The sequence below is a fragment of the Pimephales promelas genome, chromosome 15 (assembly GCF_988280905.1).
Source record: "Pimephales promelas chromosome 15, fPimPro1.hap1.1, whole genome shotgun sequence".
In the NCBI taxonomy this organism is placed as follows: domain Eukaryota; kingdom Metazoa; phylum Chordata; class Actinopteri; order Cypriniformes; family Leuciscidae; genus Pimephales; species Pimephales promelas.
The window spans coordinates 3,646,568-3,667,888 of NC_142783.1; the positions used below are offsets into that span (position 1 = coordinate 3,646,568).

The 21,321-nt window shown below is 39.0% G+C and overlaps 2 protein-coding genes and 1 long non-coding RNA gene across 4 annotated transcripts in view; 1 reads left to right on the forward strand and 2 right to left on the reverse strand.

Annotated features, from left to right (window-relative positions):
• Positions 1 to 407: 407 nt before the first annotated feature.
• LOC148973444 (uncharacterized) lies at positions 408 to 5,201 on the reverse strand. The gene is made up of 9 exons (XM_089120034.1): positions 4,802 to 5,201; positions 4,327 to 4,575; positions 3,468 to 3,800; positions 2,757 to 2,930; positions 2,494 to 2,588; positions 2,305 to 2,355; positions 1,775 to 2,156; positions 1,493 to 1,672; positions 408 to 569 (listed from the first exon to the last, which is right to left on the reverse strand). The coding sequence occupies exons 1-9, from the start codon at positions 4,815 to 4,817 to the stop codon at positions 532 to 534; spliced, it is 1,518 nt and encodes a 505-aa protein (XP_088976160.1). The 5' UTR covers positions 4,818 to 5,201; the 3' UTR covers positions 408 to 531.
• Positions 5,202 to 7,221: 2,020 nt separating this feature from the next.
• paplna (papilin a, proteoglycan-like sulfated glycoprotein) overlaps positions 7,222 to 21,321 on the reverse strand; it is a 90,448-nt gene continuing 76,348 nt past the window's right edge. For both annotated transcript variants that reach the window (XM_089120035.1, XM_039651071.2), the window contains 7 exons: positions 19,020 to 19,147; positions 17,439 to 17,511; positions 17,206 to 17,346; positions 16,172 to 16,299; positions 12,936 to 13,044; positions 12,674 to 12,849; positions 7,222 to 10,236 (listed from right to left, as the gene is read on the reverse strand). In XM_089120035.1, coding sequence (XP_088976161.1) covers positions 10,073 to 10,236; positions 12,674 to 12,849; positions 12,936 to 13,044; positions 16,172 to 16,299; positions 17,206 to 17,346; positions 17,439 to 17,511; positions 19,020 to 19,147 — 919 coding nt within the window. In that variant the 3' untranslated portion in view covers positions 7,222 to 10,072. The remainder of the gene's footprint in view (positions 10,237 to 12,673; positions 12,850 to 12,935; positions 13,045 to 16,171; positions 16,300 to 17,205; positions 17,347 to 17,438; positions 17,512 to 19,019; positions 19,148 to 21,321) is intronic.
• LOC148973445 (uncharacterized) lies at positions 16,304 to 20,063 on the forward strand. Its single transcript, XR_016146621.1, has 3 exons — positions 16,304 to 16,462; positions 19,081 to 19,186; positions 19,864 to 20,063. It is a non-coding gene; the product is annotated as an uncharacterized LOC148973445 (long non-coding RNA).

The following is a 21,321-nucleotide window of genomic DNA, read 5'->3' on the forward strand; positions in this document are numbered from 1 at the left end:
TTACTCTGTTTTTCTGAATTAACAAGTTAATTTTTCAAGGACATTTTTTTAATTCAGAAAAACAGAGCAAAACTTTTTTTTTTCTAATGAAAAATTAACTCGTTAATTTAGAAAAACGGAGCAAAAACTTTTTCCCATGAAAAATGATCTCGTAATTCTGAGATAATTAACGTGTTAATTCATAAAAACAGAGTAGATTTTTTTTTTCTTCCAGTGAATGCAATACGCCTCCGTAATGAAGCATTCAGCAGCCCTGCAGTATAACAGGGTTATTTATATAAAATTACTTTTGTAAATTAAATGTGATGCGGACACAAATGTCTAGTCTTTGGCCCATATACAGACTGGTCATATATACAGATTGGTCATAAATAAGGCCCTATATAAATAAAGATGACTCGTCTCGACGTTTGAAACGAATCAAAAGTGTGTGTGTGTGAGGACTCGATGACTTCTTCCAGTCTTGCAGTTTCTCATGTTCTCGCTCAGACGTGGACCGGCTCTGAGTTTCTGTCAGGATGGTGTTGGACTTCAGGCTTCGGGTCGAGTCTCAGCAAGGATGTTATTTCCTGTCCAACACAAAGATTATATGAACAAGTCAACTCATGAATGATTTTTAAGAGCGAGAACAGAATTGAACTCTGTTTGCATCACTGATTCTGTTATTTTCCTGTTTATACCGTCAAGCTGCTTTAAAACAATCTGTCTAGGATAAAGCGCTATATAAATAAAGCTGACTTGACTATTACAAGAACATTACAATGAACACAAACTTGAAAATCTCAATTTCAGGCAAAAGATAATAATCCTCCTCTGTCTGTTCCACTTCCTCACACCTGAAACTGATCGAGTGAATCTCCTGAACTTCTCCAATCTACTGTCGATCATTACTAATCCATTTATGCTGTAACATCTGCTCTAACGTGGGCCGTTTAGTTGGATCCCGGGACAGACACTGGCTAATCAGATCCCTGCACTCTGTACACATTTGAATAAGGAGAGAGCTGGTTAGTCATGGCATCTATGAACACAGCATCTAAAACATGATTCAAATGTTCCTTATCTTTAGTTTAAAAGTGAAGTATGTCGTTTCTGCGACACTAGTAACAGCGAGTGGAATAAATGACAAAATAAAGCATATTTTCACAAAACCTTGCAACGGCCCCTTCCGAGCGTCGCGTCTCCCCCGACTGAAACATCTCAAACGCGGCTCTTACTGGTTCTCGTGAAGGCATGTTTCAGGCCCGACATATTAGTAACACTTTTAGTTGTGTTGCATTTGTCTTTATGAAAATGTGCCTTTTCACGTTGACGTGTTCATGACCAGTTTAATCTTTGAAGGTTTAATCTTTCACGTCTGCATTTCTTTCCCCATGGCTCTCGCTATACGTTGAGCTATAAAACCACTTCCATACTTCGCCTTTAACTGTTTCTGGTCAAAGCCTTTGCTTTCTGTGTGTGTTTATCAATGTTATCAATATTATTCACTCACTTCTGGATAAGCTGCGGTTCAGAAATGTAACTTTGGCGAGTGTGATTTCTCTTCTCGTGTGAAAAGGAGCGCACGCGTTCACCATCTGGTACAGCAACACTCCTAGAGCCCAGACGTTTGCTGGGACGGCGTGGAACCGAGGCTCTGTCAAGACTTCAGGTGGGCAGTAACTCGGTAATCCTGTAAGCAAGACATTTGCACATTGTTGAGCTTTTTTCTTTCACAGCATCAAATAATTATGAAATCACTGCATTCAGGTTTCCACACTCCCAGAATGCTCACCGATGTATATTTTGCTGTCGTAGCCGCCGCTACTAAACAGCTGACCGCACCCAAAGTCTATCAGCTTGAGCTGTACCGGGGTTTTCTTCAACAGGAAGTTCTGCGCATGAATGTCATTGTGGAAAACCCCGCGCTCGATGCAGTGTTGCACTGCCAGCACAGCCTGTCTCATGATGACCCGTGCTGTTGGTTCAGACACTCCGTGATGACGATTGATGAAGTCCAGCAAGCTCTCGCAGGGATCAGGATACTCCATAACCAGAGTGAATTCTCTCGGATGTTCAAACCACTCGTAGAGTCGGATGACGAAGGGGCTTACGGGTTCTCGCCTCATCATCATCAGCAGCGCCACTTCTGTCACCAGAGGTTCGGGATGCCCGGGCTAGAGAGGAGTAGCAGACAGAAGGTTAGCTGGGTAAAAATATCAAGCCAAAAGAGCCTTTCCAGCTCAAAGTTCCCACATTTACACCTTATCTACTGTCATCTGCACTTAAACAACTCAACACACACTCAGGCTTTGGCCAACTTACAATATCAAGATAACGGTTGTTGTCGATCTTGCTCATCCGCTTGATGGCAACCTGCAAAACAAACAAAAACAGTTTCAATACCAGTAACAGTATTCAAACGCCCGACGGCACGAAGTATTAAACCATCTGTAAATTGTTTTAAATGTGTTTTGCAAGAGCAAAATGTTTGTACAGTTCAGTGAGATTGACCTGTTTGCCATCAAACTTGCGTGTTCCCAGAAACACCCTGCCAAATCCTCCGGATCCAATCATCCTATCCACGTTATAGAGAGACTCAAAGGACTCTGAAAAATAGGAGAAAAGTATTAGCTTGCTAGATCCATTGTTTTATTTGAAATATCAGTGTGGGTCGAGAAAATAATATTATAATGGGGGAAATAATATTAATATTCTCTAAAGACAAGCCTTATTTATAAGACACTGTTAGAAAAATGTTGTGAGTGTGGACTGACCGTCATTTGGCTCGACGCCGGAGTGATCTGGAGCAGGTGATGATGGTTCAGGATCAACGAAAGGCTCCACAACATTCCCAACACTGCAGGAACAGCAGCAGAAAACACACTTCATCGCCTTCCAGAGCCTGAAACCACCAGCTCTTCTCCTCTTCCTGCGGTCTGGAGCTTTTCCTGAAGTGAACCATTGAAAACAACTATTAGACACATCTCTGACGTCAAATTAAGCAATCATATAATGATGACATAACTTACATTTTACTGTGTTAAAGTCTTATCTAAAAAAATAATAATTAGAAATAAGTGGTGAAATGATTTTCTGGATCGTATTCTGGCTTTCTGTGCGTGTGTCAGTGTGTCTTATTGAGAACGTTTTGCTAACATTCACATTAAACTAAGAAAACATTATTTCTAAATGTTGCCTGAACGTTTCAAAAATGTTTTATCTTTTAAAGGCACATTATATTTTGATAATTTGCATTATGTGAACGTTACTTTTGAATGTTCGCAAAGTGTTCTGAAAATGTTAGATGAACATCCAATTAATATATATATATAAATAATTAGGTTTCCCTATGTTGTTTTTTTTTTAAATCAGGAAGAAAATTTCAGCAAAATTTACGAAGTTTTTATGGACATTAACGTTAAAAACTTGACTCAGTTATGCATGAAAGAGCAAAATCTGTATGTGTAGAGTTTCCTCAGTGTCACCTGTTGAGCTCTTGTTCGCTGGAGAAGCCTCCACGGCACCCTGAGCAGTTCGGCCAGTCTCTGGAGTCTCTGGTGGCTCGACAGAAACTTGACCCGGCAGCGGAGAACACAGAAACGCTTCGAGGCTAACGGACCTGGACAAACCCTGTTGGTTTGGGCTCTCCGATCCATCGCCACTCCGCCTCCACTCGACGCTGTAGGAGCCTCGGCTGCTCAGACTCAACGACTCTCTACACCTCCTCAACACACGGACCACAGAGAGGGACAAAGCTGAGGACGACGGGATGCCCAGAGAAGAATCTGTGGAAGCAGTTCCCCAGGACCTGGAGCCGCCTGAGGATGAACATTTCACACATCAAACACTGTTTTTGTTTTATAATATTAATAATTAATGTCAGTGGTCACATCATATTGTTACTTTGGTTTCACTTTACTCTGGTCCCTTTAAGATATTCAGTTGTCTATTAATAACACATTGCACCTACATGTCCACTAACTCTCACTAGAGTATCAGTAGAGTATCAGGAGAGTATCAGTAGAGTATCAGGAAAGTAGTAGTAGAGTATTAGTAGAGTATTAGTAGAGTATCAGGAGAGTATTAGTAGAGTATCAGGAGAGTATCAGGAGAGTATTAGTAGAGTATCAGGAGAGTATTAGTAGAGTATTAGTAGACTGGTAGGGTTAGAATAAGTTGACATGACTGGTTGAAAATGTACTTATAGTCAACAGAATGTTCAAAAGGGACCATCAAAATAAAGTGTTACCGTTACTTTAACTTTCTATTTTCAATGACAAATCAGTCATTAAAAATAAAAATAGAAACTAAGCCTTTACTTCTTTGTTATAAGGCTATTCTGACCTCTGCGAGAGTGTGTAGATGAAGTGGACGGACGTCCGTCATCTGGGTTCTGCTTCACACTCGTCCAGTGAACCTGACCTGGGGACACAGACACAGAAAACTCAGAAGAGAGAGATGTTAAATATCCAGGAAGATCCCGGATCTGTGTCGGGTCTGGCAGCGGATCCTGATCACGGTCATCAGAACCGGGTCTCCAAACCTCCTGACCAGCCGTCTGAGAGAAAGCAGCTCTCCGGGGTCTGGGGCGGCCTGAGGATGGAAAATATTACACATCACATAGTTAGTAATGTGTTAATAATAATAATAATCAATGTCAGTGGTCAATTACCAATGATTACTTCAGTTTAAAATCCAAAAGTTTATTTCACATGCAAGGAATCAAATAAATGTGATCAAATGGGTTCTTCACATTAATGTAGTCAGTCATTGTACAACATCACACCATAAACCATACATAAAAAACTGAAGCACTCACCTCCTCTATCAGCCATCGACCTCCTCCAAGCTGCAATAAAACAATACAAATTAAAACACAAAATACAATACAATAAAGCACAAATCTCAGAAATATTCTCCTAAAAATAAACAGTAAAACAAATAAAATAAAAAAATAAAAAAAAATAAAAAAAAAATAAAATAAACTCCTAAAATAAGCAAAGAACAATACAATGAAAAGTATTCTCAGAAATTATGAAACTTTCAATAATAAAACTATAAGTTATATAAAGTTATAAAGTTATATAAAGGATGTAAGTTATCCTCCGATGTTCGTCTTGAAGAAAAGTCTCCTCTCCGCTGTTGCTGTTTCCAGAAAACGACTTTAAAGTCTCAAGTTTCGCACAGAACATCCTCTGCAAGTCTGTTCATTCGCCTCGTCTCTCAACCAACAGAAAGCGATCGGTTCAAGTGTAAATAAATGCACAATTCATAAAACGCGTAACTATAGCAACTAAAATGCGCACGTATAACACGTACACGCGCATATGAGTGCATGAGCACATCGAATCTGATTTAATAAATAGTTACAAATTTAATGTTGACATGTCTAGAATATGAGATTCGTTCAGAACAATTTTATTATTAAAATCCGAGGAAAGTGCGTGTTAAAAAGGAACAAGTGAGATTAAATCGGGAGCCATCTTGTGAATTAAATTAGCCTAAGTGCTCAAATGTAAACAGCAGTATACAAAGTATACAAAACATACAACCTAATATTACCCTTGCCAGGGGGTATCACATACATTCAAACAAATTGTAAGTAATACAAATATTTCTCGTTAGCCTTTTTGTTCAATGAGCCACTAATTAATTTTATATACGATAACATATCACAATAAAAATGTTTAATAATGGCAGTGAACGGCTAGATGATTTTGGAAGTCCATTAAAGGAGTAGTTCACTTTTTTAAAAAAACTTTTGCTGATAATTTACACACCCCCATCATGTCATCCAAGATGTCCATGTCCTTCTTTCTTCAGTCAAAAAGAAATTAAGGTTTTTTAAAAAAGGAATCTTTTTTCGTGTCATTTGGTTCATTCAAAAAATGAAATGAACGAATTGACTCGGGAACAGATTTGTTCATTTTGATGAACGAATTCGAACAGGAGAGTCACGAACGCGCATCACAGAACAGAGCAAGGCGACCATTTGAACTTATAAAACTTTAACTTTTTTTTTTTTAATGAGCGATTGTTTCGCTTGATAAGACCCTTATTCATCGTCTGGAATCGTTTAAAGCCCTTTGAACAGTTTGCACTGAAACTGTCTTTTGGACCTTGAATCGTTTGGTTCCCATTGAAGTCCAATTTATGGAGAAAATCCTGGAATGTTTTCACAAAAACCTTAATTTCTTTTCGACTGAAGAAAGAAAGACATGGACATCTTGGATGACATGGGGGTGAGTAAATTATCAGCAAAAGTTTTTTTTTTTAAAGTGAAGTACTCCTTTAAAGTGCATCTACAGTATTCCTTATATACCATGCATCTCAGGGGGTTAAGAAATAAGTGAAGCGATGCATTAGTGTAAGAAAAAATATCCATATTTAAAACTTTATCGACTAAAATAACTAGCTTCCGGCAGACGGCTGTACACCTCGTTTCCTGGTTTCCCGTCTAATGGAACATTGCCCAGTAACATTGCTCAAAAAATTGCCTCGTGTATCGATGTGTACGGGCGTCTGCCGGAAGCTAGTTATTTTAGTAGTTCTAGCCATAGAGATCTGTATAAAGGCTAGATATCTCGTTCGCGCTGCTGGCCAATGGAGGTTGACGTCAGCACCTGGCGGCCATCTTGTCACAGGCAGCTCGCTCACTGGTAACATTGTTTTAATGGTGAATGTACTTTTTATATCACCATAACTTTCTCAATTTTCTACCGATTTTCAAACGGTCTGGTTTGTTATAAACGGCAGAGATGTAGTTATGATACTGTATACTTATGAATAATAAGTGTATTAATAAATAATCATCCAGAATTATAGCCATGTTAAGTAAGAAACCAAACCGTTTGTAAATCCGTCAAGATTTCGATGAGATAAGAGTATTTCTTACATCAGATCCCACAGAGCCCGCCAGAAAGCCTGTCTGTGACAAGATGGCCACCGGTGATGACGATAAATACTCCGCCGTGAGACATTTAGCTTTGTATCTATGTCTATGGTTCTAGCTCCTTTGTTGTCCAGCCCATGACGTAGACACTGATCATCATGAAGAATCATCCTCTAAATGCACTGCGAGGAGGAACGAGAGGAAGCTGAGAGAAAACACAGCAGGATCCTATGCAGAAGATGATGCACACAAGTCTTCACTCTCAGTTCTAAGTCATGATTTAGCAAAAACAATACATCATGTATAAAAAATGTCTTGGCAAAATAATCATACTGTATCTGCATATAATAATATCCACAAGCATTTTGTATTCATAATGTCTAAATGTTTATTTCTTCATTCAACAGAGTTATCATGGTTATTAAATAGCAAAATGATCTCAAACAAACAAGTAAATGAGCTATCGACGTATGTAATGAGAACAGACGCACAGGAAACCCAACCAGTTCCAGCTTTCTGTCAAGAAGACATTCCTTCATGTTAGACATAAGAAAAGTTCATCCATGTCACTCACGATAAACTGAATAGTTCATGTTCCAACCCGATCTCACGGGAATTCATACAAATTTTACGAAGTGGCTAATTCGTAACAATTCATACGACCTCACTCGTACAAATTAGTACGATTTTGCTAAATCGTACATATTTTACGAATCCGCCAATGGTATAAATTCGTACGAATGAGGTCGTACGAATTAGCCACTTTTTAATCACTCGTACGAATTGGTTGTGACATAGGGTAGTTTGTGAGCAGCTCAAAGCCATACTGCCCAATCAGGACAAGTGTTCAATGAAAATGACCCTTCTTTGGTTTTTAGGCCTACTGGTTTATGTGTCATGATCACTTATTTGACTTTCTTTGGCATTAGTATTTAAACAGAAATCAAAATCAAAAATCAAACTAGAGATGCATCAAAATCATATATACTGAATCACTGAAATGGAAATCAAAATTCAAATTTGTGTATTAGTCAATCAAATGTATTTAAAGGTGCATTGGGCAACAATTCATGTTAAAAATACCCGTTTTTCGAACCCATACATGATTAAACAATCGCCTGACGGGCTGAATGAGCCCTTTTCTGATCACTGCGATCGCCTATAATCCTGTACAGTAAAATAAACAAGAGGGATTCGGGACGGAGTTTGAGACTGGGCGCGACATAATGCGCGTTCACGCTTGCCTGGCTATGTCTAGGTTTGTGTATTCGCCGCCATTCTCCGTATCAGAGAAGACAACTCGAGCGACACACCTTTAGTCAACTTTCAACAAAAGTAGAAGATGGATTCAAAGAGACCGGCTTGTAGTTCATTCCAAACCCCAACGCAAACTCCACGTCAGATAAAGAAAATACAACTGTTGTCTAGCGCCAGGCGTCGGAATAAGACGAGAGTCGACATCGGGAAGCTTTCAACAAACGGAGAGATCTCCGGTCGGCTCTAGGGCTCAAATGGGTCAAAGCAATAACTTATATCGTTCATGAACGTGTTTCCATAATAATACAATCATAAGTGGATACAGTAAACACATAAAACAGTTCAACATGGAGATAGATGGAAACAAAAACCGAAGTTTTCTACCACCCTCGTTTCACCCTCACACAAACATATGTCAGATACCTTTCCTTTCATATATTTTAAATGACTTGCCGATTTATAACTTTATTACCTCTGAAGACATTATGACTGTAACAAAAGATTTGTGCGGCTGATGCTCCTTTGGTTATGAACAGCTCGTGCGAGCGTGCATGTGTGTGTGTGGTACATGAGCGTGCACACTTCTGTTTGCAGTTTCGCTTGTCACCATAGGGGGCGTAGTTCTGCAAAAACTCAAGAGACTTGCGCAATGCACCTTTAACAATTAACACTCGCATATAAACTGAGTTGCATATAAACAATTAAATTGCAGTTTGTCATGGCAGTTTTATATAAACTTTTTATTGTTATAAATAATTAATGTTTATAGCCAACTCCCATTCGTAGTTAAAATATAAACATTTAACACATTGGTGGCTGTCATGAAAATACATCAGGTTAAAGGGATAGTTCACTTTGAAATGAAATTTTGGTATGTTTTAGGTTACCTCAAAGGCATCGAATATGCCTGGTGTCTTTGTTTCCGCAGTAGTTTTAAATTTGATATTTTTAGGTCAAACCGTTCTTGTCTGTCAATCATATAATGCAGGTCTATGGTCTATAAGTAAAAATACAAAGAAGAATATGTAATATAGCTAACATATTTATCAAAACGGTCCTCTAGAATTATGTGTTATGTTATATTAGCTGTTATGGTCATTGAATGGCTTTTCTGAGGTAAATGTGACTTTTTGGGACATATATGTTTATAAGCTGTTTTGTTTTTGTCTTTCTGCGGTCTGAGTGATCAGATGAGACATGATTAAAGTTGGACTGTATCTTTCAACACTCCTTCATTCATAATTATATTTGGTGTGCTGTAACTACTTGTACAGTAGTAATAAAGAGGAAGAGATGATCGGCTCACGAGACGCTTAAACTGAGGCACTACAGCGATCTGTCACGCCACATTTAAGAGCACCAAAACCACATTTATTGTTTGAATTTCATGATAAATTTGGCAGAATTTGAAAGATCAGTCTTTGTCTTATATCACATAGCACAAAGCGTACTGTGATAATTGGATGGGAGACGGGCAACAAATAATGTTTGGTGAAATTTTGTTCAAGGATCAACTGAAAACAGCAGTGTTCCCACAGCCGACACTCAATTCATTTTCATCTAAATATTTTAGGTTGCCTAAATGTCAGTGCATCTCTACAATCTATACATTTAAAGTCCATGAAAGGGTTTCCTACCAAAGTTGTATGATATCAGTTTTTGTTTTTACAGTGTTAATAATCCCGAACATTCATTTATTCTTTAAAAAAAAAAACAGTTACACAATGAAATGGACACGGAGTTACTGTATATTACAAAGATAAATAAACTCTGATCTGAATGAGGCTGGAATACTGAATGCATCAGTTTGACTTGGTGAAGTTCAGTCTGACACCAGCTGCAGATCTGAGGTCAGTGTTGATCTGAGCCGGTGATGCCGATGTTACATCATGAGGTGAGTCTGAATCGACCAATGAGGCTGCTGGATTCATTGCACATGACCTATCTGATTTGCCTCGGCCTGTCTTTGTCCCTGGCATATGTGGCACAGCTGGAGCAGCAGAAACTGGAGTAATACTGGCTGGAGCACAGGCGCGCGTACACTATCAGCTTACAGTTCGCCAACTCAGGCTGATCCACACAGTCCGCCGGCAAGCCCTGACCTCCTACAGAGAGACAGTGAGACACAAAATTGAACAAATTAAAATGCTCTCACAAGTATAGGTGATCATGCGTGCATAGCAACTGTTTATTATAGCTACTTTTCAAATGTGGAAAACTTGCAGAGCCACGTTTCCATTGCCCTTCAAATTGCGAAATACGCCCAATGGAAACACGTCAGTTACACAAACACGCATAATGTGGTTTTTCAGGCAATTCGAAAAAGGAATATTTCGCAAAACTGCAATGGAAACAGTTTTTGGGCATTTACAGTCACCTGACGTACGTACTGTAAAAGTCGATCACTCTTTAAAGAAGGCGCGGTGTGTTTTGACAGAAGACAGAGCTCTTTTTTAAAGTGGTGATGAACTGAGAAATCAAATTTTCCTTGAGCTTTTGACATCTAAGAGGTCATCATATTATAAGAATATCCTGTAAGTTTCAGAACTGAAAACGTCCTTGTTAGTCCAATAAAAGCTTTTATTGACACCAGCCTCAGCAAACGACTCATTTTTAAAAGTGGGGAACTATGACGTCAAAGAGGATAAAACACCACCCCCGCAGAAGAAGATCAATGCCTACTTAAAGGCCCCGCCCACTGATTCGTGCATTACACGCATAGCTAAATAATATAGATGCCTACCTCGTGATGACAAACCGGATCGAGCTACCGAGCAATACAGAATATTGTCCAGCGCCTGGTTGTGGAAGAAGACAGTCGCTGCATAAGCTTCCTCTGGATCCCAATAGGACTGCATGGATAAACTTTAGTTTTAATGACGTTCCAGCTGATGAGGTAAAACATCGTCGTCTGTTCGCTTCATTTCACTGGGGATTGTTTTGTAAACAAGACTGGATTTTCAGAGCGATTAAGAGTAAAGAATGGTGCTGTGCCTTCTGTATTGGATCTGACAGGAATGGTGCAACACATGGACACATGGGTCGAACATGTATGGGCGAATCATTCCGGTCGCCATTTTACAACATTGGACGTTTTCAAAACAATTTCCCCCAAGTGCATCGACGGGTGAGTTGAAACTCATTATAATATGCAAAACTGTTCTCCACTCACAGCAGTGGGCGTTTACTTCCAAGTCTTCAGTGCGAGACGCCCATACAAACCCAGCGTTTCTAAGCTAGACTCAAAACAAAGGTAGAAAATAGCCTATTACTTGTTCATTTTGATGTTTTTGAATGTAAAAACCAAGCAAAACTCAGTTATCCAAAACTAAATTAAAACTATAGTTTGAATATTTTTAACAGAATTGCTAAAAATGTTACTTAAATTGAAAAGAAAACAGAAAATATAGATTCAATTCATTAATTCAATAAATTCAATTAATCAATTAACTAATTAAAGGTGTTAACAAAAACTTTACTTCCAAGTCATCAGTGCGAGACGCCCATAAAAACCCAGCGTTTTTCAGCTAGACTCAAAACAAAGGTAGAAAATAGCCTATTACTTATTCATTTTGATGTTTTTGAATGTAAAAACCAAGCAAAAGTCACAAGCTGACCTCAGACAACAATATAATTAAATTTAAAAAGCCAGTTTTTAAAACTCCTTTAAACTCATAAAAGAGAAGAATATAACGGCAATACTGGATTCTAAACCACAAAGAAATGCCACAGTTTATCAAGAACTTGAAGCAGAAATGAGGGAGAAACACTCTTATGTGTCATCATTAGGGTTGGGTATCGTTTGAATTTGAACGATTCTGATTCAGATTCCGATTCCTTGTTTCGATTCCGGTTCCTAATGATTCTCGATTCCGATTCTTTTAAGAGGCAGGGTCAAAAAAGTTTAGCTAGCCTTGCTAACCAACGGCCTTTCTGAAGGAAATACTCCTTCTGTAAAAATACTCCTTTTGTCACAAATTTTGCATTTTGCCGAGATTTCGTTATTTTTAGAAAAGTGAAGCCACACTTTGGATCGCCGACGTAAGCTACTCATGTTCGACTCGCGCGGTTATGCCAACACTTCCGGTAGACGCTTCTTCGTTGGTGTTGTTCAGCGGTTTCTTCTTCCGCTCAGCGGACTGTGAATATCGAAACTAGGAATCGAAATTTTCACTTTTGAACGATTCCGGGAAAAACAAAAAGTTAGTCTCGGTTCCAATCGATACTCGATTCTCGATACCCAACCCTAGTCATCATATAGTACAAGGGTCTTTCCTTGCCATTAAAGCTTGGAATACACGCATACGCCTCCTTCCATTAATAATAATGGCTAGTCTGGTGGCTGAGATATACATAAACCTACCAACATTCGTTGCCATAAGTTTTGGGAGAGGAAAAAAAGACGTTTAGTCGCATAACATTGGTTGATAGAAATCTCGTCATTTCGCAGTAGATTTTTTATAGACATTTAGATAATATCATAAAAGTATTGCGCAAATCTGTAATGGAAACGCAGCTTCTCGTTCTCCTCACTTCACAGACCTTGTTGAGGGGATTTGGCCAGTCGGACTTCAGCCGCTGCGCTGACGGAGTACGTCCCAGAGTAAGCATTGCAGGTGTACGTCCCCTCATCCACTGACTGGACATTATGTAGTATGAGCGTCCCGTCTGCCGACACATGCACACGAAGCCCGTCGGGTCGCACTGGCACACCGTTCCTGTCCAGAGAGATGAGGCGCTGTCATGTTAGATGTACAATGTGCTTCATTCACACTGATATACAAAGCGTGTTCTCTGAACTGACCGTGACCAGCCAACCTTCACGTTTTCTCCTGTTACTCCACAGGGCAGCTGAGCAGTGCGGCCCTGCGGCACGTCGATGTCTGTGGGGGCTTTGGTGATCCTGAGGTCCCCTAAAGAAACAACACAACATTACAAGCATACAGAGACCGGACACTGTGAGTAATCATTACTCTCTATGAATCTAGCCTGAAAATCCAGACCCAAATCCGAAAGATTAAGGGTCTGGCATTGAGTAATGAAAATCACCCAACTGCATTTGAAAATCTCACTGTACTCAATTGGATAACACTACGACCAATCACAACTATAAGCCTCATTCGCTTAAACACCAAAAACATTCTTCTTGCAAAAGAAAGATTCGAGCGCTGTCTTCAAACAACTCTTCTAGATAAAAAAACAAGTCTAACTCTTTCATTGTAGTGGCCAAAGCCGTTTCAACCAACTCATGATCATCCATAGCCCTTAGGGATGGGACGGTATGAAAATTTCATATCACGATTATAGTGTCCAAAATAATCGTGATTATCAATATTATCACGGTTTTTGTTAAAAATTTATGAAAGTGCTCAAAAAGAACTGATGCTCACACTGAAAACATTTCATTTCATTTTATAATTGAAAATCAACAAACAACAAATAAAACAAGTCTCTCTATGCAGTTTTTTAAGCAAGATTCTATTCTATGGCATTTGCTTCTTTATAATGCCCGTCGTCAATAGCAACGCATTATTACACAGCGCACATCCATATCACAACGGACGCGCGCTCTCGTTTCATTCAAACACAACTTGCCGTCTTGCGTCTCCGGTTTTTGATTGTATTGCAAAAATGAAATCAGAGTTGATTTATTGCTTACAGAGTTTGATAATATTGATGTGATATATCTTGTCTGGACGATTGTTTTACAAAATGAATTTATAAACAGGTAAGATTTAAAACATTAGCTAATCTCATTATCAATTCAATATGTTCCCGTAATTATGTGGTAAAAATAAAATCGGTTTAATACGTGATGTATCTATACTTTACTATCCCTTAAAATATCACTCTTAAGTCTTGTTTGAAGTTGTTCGTTCGTCTTTGGCTCAAATCCACTTGCTACGAACTTTTCTTCGCGGAAGCTTGACGTCTATTTCAAGTGAGTGACATAAAATGTTTCAACTCAAAACAACATTTCGTGCCCAATTGTTTCCCAGACGTAGTTTTGGTATTGAGGTCAAAGTTAACTTGCCTTGCGTTTAGGTGATGATCACACAAGACGACTCGGCAGATTTGAAGTGTTTCTATTGTAGTGACTTTTTGTTTGGCAGACAGGGTGACTATCCTCGATCAAGTTTCCCTCAGGACTTTTGTAAAACCCAAAATATGACCACACCTCAGATTTGGCTGAAAAATCTCCTGAGCACGGTCACTGCCTTCCGCCATTCCTTCTTGAATAGTAATTTAAAAAAATATTGCGTGCTGCGCGCCTGCGTCAGACTGGCCGACAGGATTCAGTGAGTTATTAAAATCGCGATAATCAAACACGGTTTTAATGATAATTAATTTTTAAACGATAATACTAACCGTCAGTACATTTTATCACGGTTTATAGTGAAACCGGTAAAGTTTTGAAAACGACTTTTTTTTTCACCAAAAATGTGTGTTAGGCGGACAGATCAATACAGCACACAGAACATGTCGGATGCTGGAAATTCTGTGATACGCTGTATTTAATTTATCATGTGGATCTCGAGTTGCGTTTTTGCGCTAAATCCGCGCTGATTTGGCTTACACGAACTTCCCAGCAAAGGGAGTAAACATAGAAACACTCCAGATTGGCTCGTGATTGGACAGTGGTTCCCGCCAAAGTTCATTTTTTCCCACATTTGGCGAGTCGAGTGTTAATCTCAATCCCTGAATGTTGCGCTCCTGTTTGTCATTGTGCTGAAACTTCACCAATAAATCATCAGAAATATTGCTGACTCGTGCGTCTCAAGCGCCTCTTTACGCTCGTCCTAACGCCTGCCCAGCTAACAGGGAACAATCCCAGAACATTCACTAACGTTCTTTAAAAGTTGTGTAAATGTTAGGACAAAACGTTATTAAAATAATGTTTTCGGAACGTTCATATAACGTTATTAACGTTCTTGTAACGTTGAGAGAAAACGTTCTTAGAACAACGTTCTTGGAACGTCTTTATCACGTTATTTGTATTTGATGAACGTTCTCATTACGTTGATAAAAAACGTTCTTAGAACAACGTTATCGGAACGTCTTTATCACGTTATTTGTATTTGATGAACGTTCTCATTACGTTGATAAAAAACGTTCTTAGAACAACGTTATCGGAACGTCTTTATCACGTTATTTGTGTTTGATAAACGTTCTCATAACGTTCCAGCAACATTATGCTAACCTTAGGATAACGTTCTAACAACATTATGCTAACGTTCCAGCAACGTTCTGCAAACATTAAGACACTGTTCCAGCAACGTTAAGCAAACTGGACATTTCCACGTTTTTAGAACATTTTAAATTAACGTTCCCACAACCAAAATGGAACGTTATAAAAACGTTCTCAGAACCTAACTTTGTTAGCTGGGTGTTAGGTGTCCGTGGATTTGCCTGTATTTGGTGTTGAAAATGAAAACGTTTTTAGATGGAAAACATTTCCATTCAATCAACACTTATGTCTCAAAAATCGTATTAGATATGTAAATACGAACTGATATGTGTTAGTGCGGTTATAAAATCGAAGAGGTTGCGATCTAATTGAATAAATATATGCGCTGGATGTTTCAGAGTGGAGCGCAGCACTTCGTTTACACAGAAGTAGCTCATGATCCGCCACAGTCTCACAGTTTTGAGTCGATTTAATGTGCATTTGGGAACAAAACATTAGGCTACATACTTGTAATGAGAAGAGCTTATCAACAAAAGAGAAGCCTCCTGTGGTTTTCCATCAAAATAAAAGTTTAATGTTTGAAAACTAAGAATTTAAGATAAAAATAATAACAAAATAATAACATAAATAAAAAAACAATATTAACAATCAACAAAATTAACAAAAAATATTATTTTATAGCCAAGTTGACATAAAATCATATAATTTTGGCCCAGCAAGCAATCCCACCAAACCTTTTTTTTTAAATCCTATTTTAAATCAAAATTGCAATTAGATTTTCCTCCAAAACATGAAGCACTAATATGGTACTTATTATTCAAATACACAAAAATCGAGAATATAAAACACACCAAAAACCGTGAGCTGGATTTGACGTTCTTCAAACTTCTGGCTGTCCGTGACTGTGCAGGTATAAACCCCTGAATCATCTGACGTCAGCTGGTTGATCATTAACGTGCCGTCAGAGTGTTGAGAATGCCTGTATTAGGAGACAAGGTCCAAAAAGGTCCAAAAGACAGTTTCAGTGCTTTGAACCGTTTGGTTCCCACTGAAGTCCATTATATGGAGAAAAATCCTGGAATGTTTTCATCAAAAAAACCGACTGAAGAAAGAAAGACATGGACAACTTGGATGACAAGGGGGTGAGTAAAAGTGAACTACTCCTTTAACTCTTTAGGGATATTCAAATTAAATGACCCATCATACCATTGATCTGCTCTACCAAACGTGGAGTCTTTTTTTCCAGTAATAAACAAACATTTTTAAGTTGTTTTGATTGATAATGTGAAGCAGCTCTGATACAATCTGTGTTGTGAAAAACGCTATATAAATATATTTGACTTGACTTGACTATAGCAAACTGACATTGAATCAACGTGGAAATATGACATCGAAACAACGGTGATCTAACATTGTTTTGCTCATCGAATTAACGTTGAAGCAACGTCAGACACGTCATTCTTTCAAAACTAACGGAAAATCAACTTGAAATCAACGCGTTGTTTCAACGTTATGAAAGCAAACCAATTTTCGATTTTCATTTAGCTTTGAAGAATGCCGCGTCTGACGTTGGTTCAACGTTAATTCGATGAGCAAAATCAACGTTGTTTCAATGTCATGAGAGACGTCGTTTCCATGTTGATTCAATGTCAGTTTGCTGTCTGGGTAGTTGGTCTCACATGCCGTTAAATAGCACAGGGAGGCGGGGGTTATGACCTATACTAGCACCGGCCACCGGGGGGCAATCGAGACGCTTTGGCTTCACTTTTCAGGGCTTGTGTGGCACGCTTGATTTTAGCGTTCCAACTCCTTCACTTATAATGGTCCATAAGGAGGGTAGGATGCTGCTTCAGAAGGGTTTGAACAGAACTGAAGATGAAGATACCTGAGTGAGTTGAGTGGCTGTCCAGCTCTGCTCCAGTGAACGGTGACCGCATGCATGGCAGACACCGGCAGCACTGCGCACTGCAGCTTGGCAGTCTGACCTGCTCGAGCCTCGACCAGCGGCGAATGGTCAATGTTGAACCTGAAAAAAAAAAACCCAAGGGCCAAGATGAATAATGAAAGTATGATTGAGAATATGTGCTGCATAATTGCACCAACAGTGATGTCTTGTACCTGGAAGATGAATGTGATGTGAATGATTGTGAATAATCCACCTCTGATATTCCTGCACCATTCTGGGATGTTCCTGTATTTGGTCGTGAAAGAAAATATTCCTTGTGTAAGAAAAAAAATCAATTGTGTTGTATTGTGGGTGGTTGCAAGGTGGGTCTCACTGGCACAAGTCAAAAGATATTAAACTATCTATTATTTATACCATGGTCTGGGTGAATACTCGATTCTGGGGTGCGTTTCCCCTACAACGATGTAACTCGCTGCTTCACTACCATAAGTACGATGCATCATTGGAGAAATCAACTAGCTAGTCGCGACTGTTTCCCGAAACCCATTGTCGCAAAGTATCATTCAACCACGTTGGTTTCAAACGTGGTGGAGTAATAACTACTTTTAGTGAAACGGTTTGAGATCCAATTAACGCTAGATGCCATCTGAGGACTATTTCTAATTGTTCTCAGGTGTTCTGCTTTATTACCAGACTCAATATTTGGCTCGTTCTTACATAGTAGAGCACGTTCGCACATGCGGACTCTTCAAACACGTTACTTTAACTCTTTTGACAAACTAGAATACGTAAATTACATTTGTATGTATTCTAAATAAAAGGCACCGGTTGTACTGAATGTCAGCTTGCTTATTTTGCTCAACATAAGGATTTATTACATCCAAATGTCATGCAATATAGAAACTACGCCTCTAACCACAGGTCGAGAGCTGTCGTTCAAACCACATAACTTTTTTCGCGAATGTTCGCTGAAACGATGGTTTCGGGAAACACCGACTCGTTGAACTATGCTGATTACGACAGAACTTGCGACCATAGTGTGCTAACGATGCTTTCGGGAAACGCACCCCTGATTGGCTGCAGGGTATCCATTAAAAAGTGATAGAGCCCCTAGTAACTGTTTACCGTTCGAAATTAATTAATAAATACGCTGGCTACATCAGCTGTGAGTAACCATAGCAACAGGCAGTCAAAGTATCCGTTTACAATTTATTGTATCAAAACAAACATCTAGTTAGCCTACTAATAAAACAATGAGCGAAAAAAAAAGAACTATGCCTACCGGTGTGTGTTTTAATTTAAAACGCCCATGGCTAGACAAGCCTAACTTACATGAAAAAAGGCAGGCTCGTAAGTTAGCTAAACTGGAGGGCTACAAGCTGAGCAGACTATAAATATCTCCGGTTGTTAATAAACCGGCAGGCGTAACTAGGGAAAACAAGTTATTGTTTGTAAAAACTTTAGGTTTCGATTGTAAAACTAATTAAAATATAAACAAATGTTTTAAAAATTTGGCAAGTGACCGTGGTATAAGCGGGTTAATGGACTCCGGTTCACGCCTCGCCGTCGTCCATTAATACCCTTACTTGACCAGATACCAGGTAAGATGTTATCCAGTCAGAAAAAACCCAAGAAAAAGTAATAGCACTCTCACCACAAGTGTTTAATAGTTAAAGATTTAAAGGTTTTGCTTAACTCATTAACCCTGCGATTAATAGTTATAGTGACGGTGGCAAGCATCAAATGAAGTATAAATGATTAGTAAGTAAATACACAGATAGGATAAAGCTAACCTGAGACAGACAGGTAAATGTAGCGGTGATCTCTCTCACGGTTTTTTGTGGCCACACACAGAAACCATCCAGAGTCCTGCAATGTGATGGGACCCACCAAAAGAGAGCCATCGGACTGCTGCTGATGCCTGAATGATCAATGCACAGTTTTAATCAAGCTACTACAGGTTTGTGTGAAGTTGAGCAACAGTCTTCAATCCGAATTAATCCAATCTGGCTGCAGGTTCTGAAAGTTGTGTTTATATAAACATTGTAATCCTGCTCTCATATTCGATTAAATGTGCATTACATGTTGCCTTTCAAGGGAACTCGCGCCGCGTTTGAATTTTCGAAACTATGGGAACATCTCTACATGATTGCGTCCTGAAGCATGTGTCCAATGGCGCAATCACGCAGAGGCGTTCCCATAGCGCAGAAAACTTCCAACACAGCGTCTCGTTCCCTTTTTTAGGGAACCATGATTACAAGTTGTTACATTTTTCAAACAAAAATCAGCACATATGCAGGGCTTATTAGCCCTGAAAGTCTCCTCGATAATATTAATATCTCAACGGTACTTAAAGTAAATATCTTAAATCAAACGTGTTCGGTTAACAAACAAATTGGGGAATCTATGTTTGGTAAGCAATGGCTGTACACGACCAAGGTCTTCCAGGTTTTAAAGTCGGCATGAAATCAAATTTGACAAATCTTCTTTTTATATGTAATATTGTAGTGTTTATTATAAATGATTTATCTGTGCACTTCATTATTATTATTTTTTTAAATTCATGTACCCTTATAATCTTTAATCAAATACATTACCCTTCCCTCACCCATCGAAACGACCACTCTTTTATTTCAGTCACATGCAATGGCGAAAGGTTGCGGCCAGATCTGCAAGGGTGCACCGCCTCTCAGAGAATCGCTTTCAAATCTGCCTCCATTTTGTTTGCAACGCCCAACCTCCATTCCCGAAGGACGAAATCAAGCCCCGTCCTACATTTTTGTCTAATAGAGAGCCTAAAGTCCCCCCCCTTCCGGTCGACCACCATGGGACCTTATTTCGGAAAAATATTGAATGGTAGTCAATGGCGAGAGACAACAAATATTTTGATCTCGTTTACACATATGATGTTTGTCAATTTAAAAGATACATTTTAAAGTAAAGAAAGTCGCAGTTTGATGTAAAACCGTTGAGGTATAAGACTGTGAAAATACGTCTATTACAAAGACTACAAACCCCAAAGGCGCACATTTTCTCTCAATGAATGAAGCTAACTTTACTGAGGCTAACGTCTGTCATTGTTTCTATAGTCTTACGTTATAATCGTAACGTTACGCCGTCATACCTGAGTGTTTTGTGCCAGACTACACACACACGAGCAGCGGATCTCGTTTCGCTTCCAGGGAGATGTAGTTCATAGAGCGATTTTCACATAAAACTAAAAGTTACTCTTCTGTTTTATGACAAACTGCGACGTTTTCGACTTTCAGAATTATCTTTTAAATTGACAAACATCATATGTGTAATTCAGGGCACAGCTCAGACGGAATAAAAAGATAAGTTGTCTCTCGCCATTGACTACCATTCATATTTTTTCCGAATTAAGGTCCCATGAGCCGGAAGCGGAGGGGCGGGACTTAGGCTCTCTATTTCAGAAGCCGTTTCACTCGGATATATGTCACAACAAGGGAAAAATGACAATCTCGACTTCCGTTTCACGCCGACTTTAAATATTTTTTGTCCTGATTTTCAGAAACAATAGTGATGGTCACTGGATATAATGAAGACATAATATATCACAGCTATATATAATAATGTAATCAATAAAAAAGTGACTGTGTTATCTGATCAAGCATTTTAAAAATTAATATAATCTGGATACAATTACTTAATTTTTGGGACCTGGTTATGTTATGATTAGGGTTGGGTATCGAGAATCGAGTATCGATTGGAACCGAGACTAACTTTTCGTTTTTCCCGGAATCGTTCAAAAGTTACAATTTCGATTCCTAGTTTCGATATTCACAGTCCGCCGAGCGGAAGAAGAAACCGCTGAACAACACCAACGAAGAAGCGTCTACCGGAAGTGTTGGCATAACCGCGCGAGTCGAACATGAGTAGCTTACGTCGGCGATCCAAAGTGTGGCTTTACTTTTCTAAAAATAACGAATCTCGGCAAAATGCAAAATTTGTGACAAAAGGAGTATTTTTACAGAAGGAGTATTTCCTTCAGAAAGACCGTTGGTTAGCAAGGTTAGCTAAACTTTTTTGACCCTGCCTCTTAAAAGAATCGGAATCGAGAATTGTTAGGAACCG

What these genes read in the sequence shown, in the direction of transcription:
- LOC148973444 (XM_089120034.1), bottom strand. An exon ending in GCAAGTTTGATGGCAAACAG is followed by an intron (nt 2,356 to 2,493) that starts GTCAATCTCACT and finishes TTTGTTTTGCAG; the next exon opens with GTTGCCATCAAGCGGATGAG. An exon ending in GAACCGCAGCTTATCCAGAA is followed by an intron (nt 570 to 1,492) that starts GTGAGTGAATAA and finishes TGTGTTGGACAG; the next exon opens with GAAATAACATCCTTGCTGAG.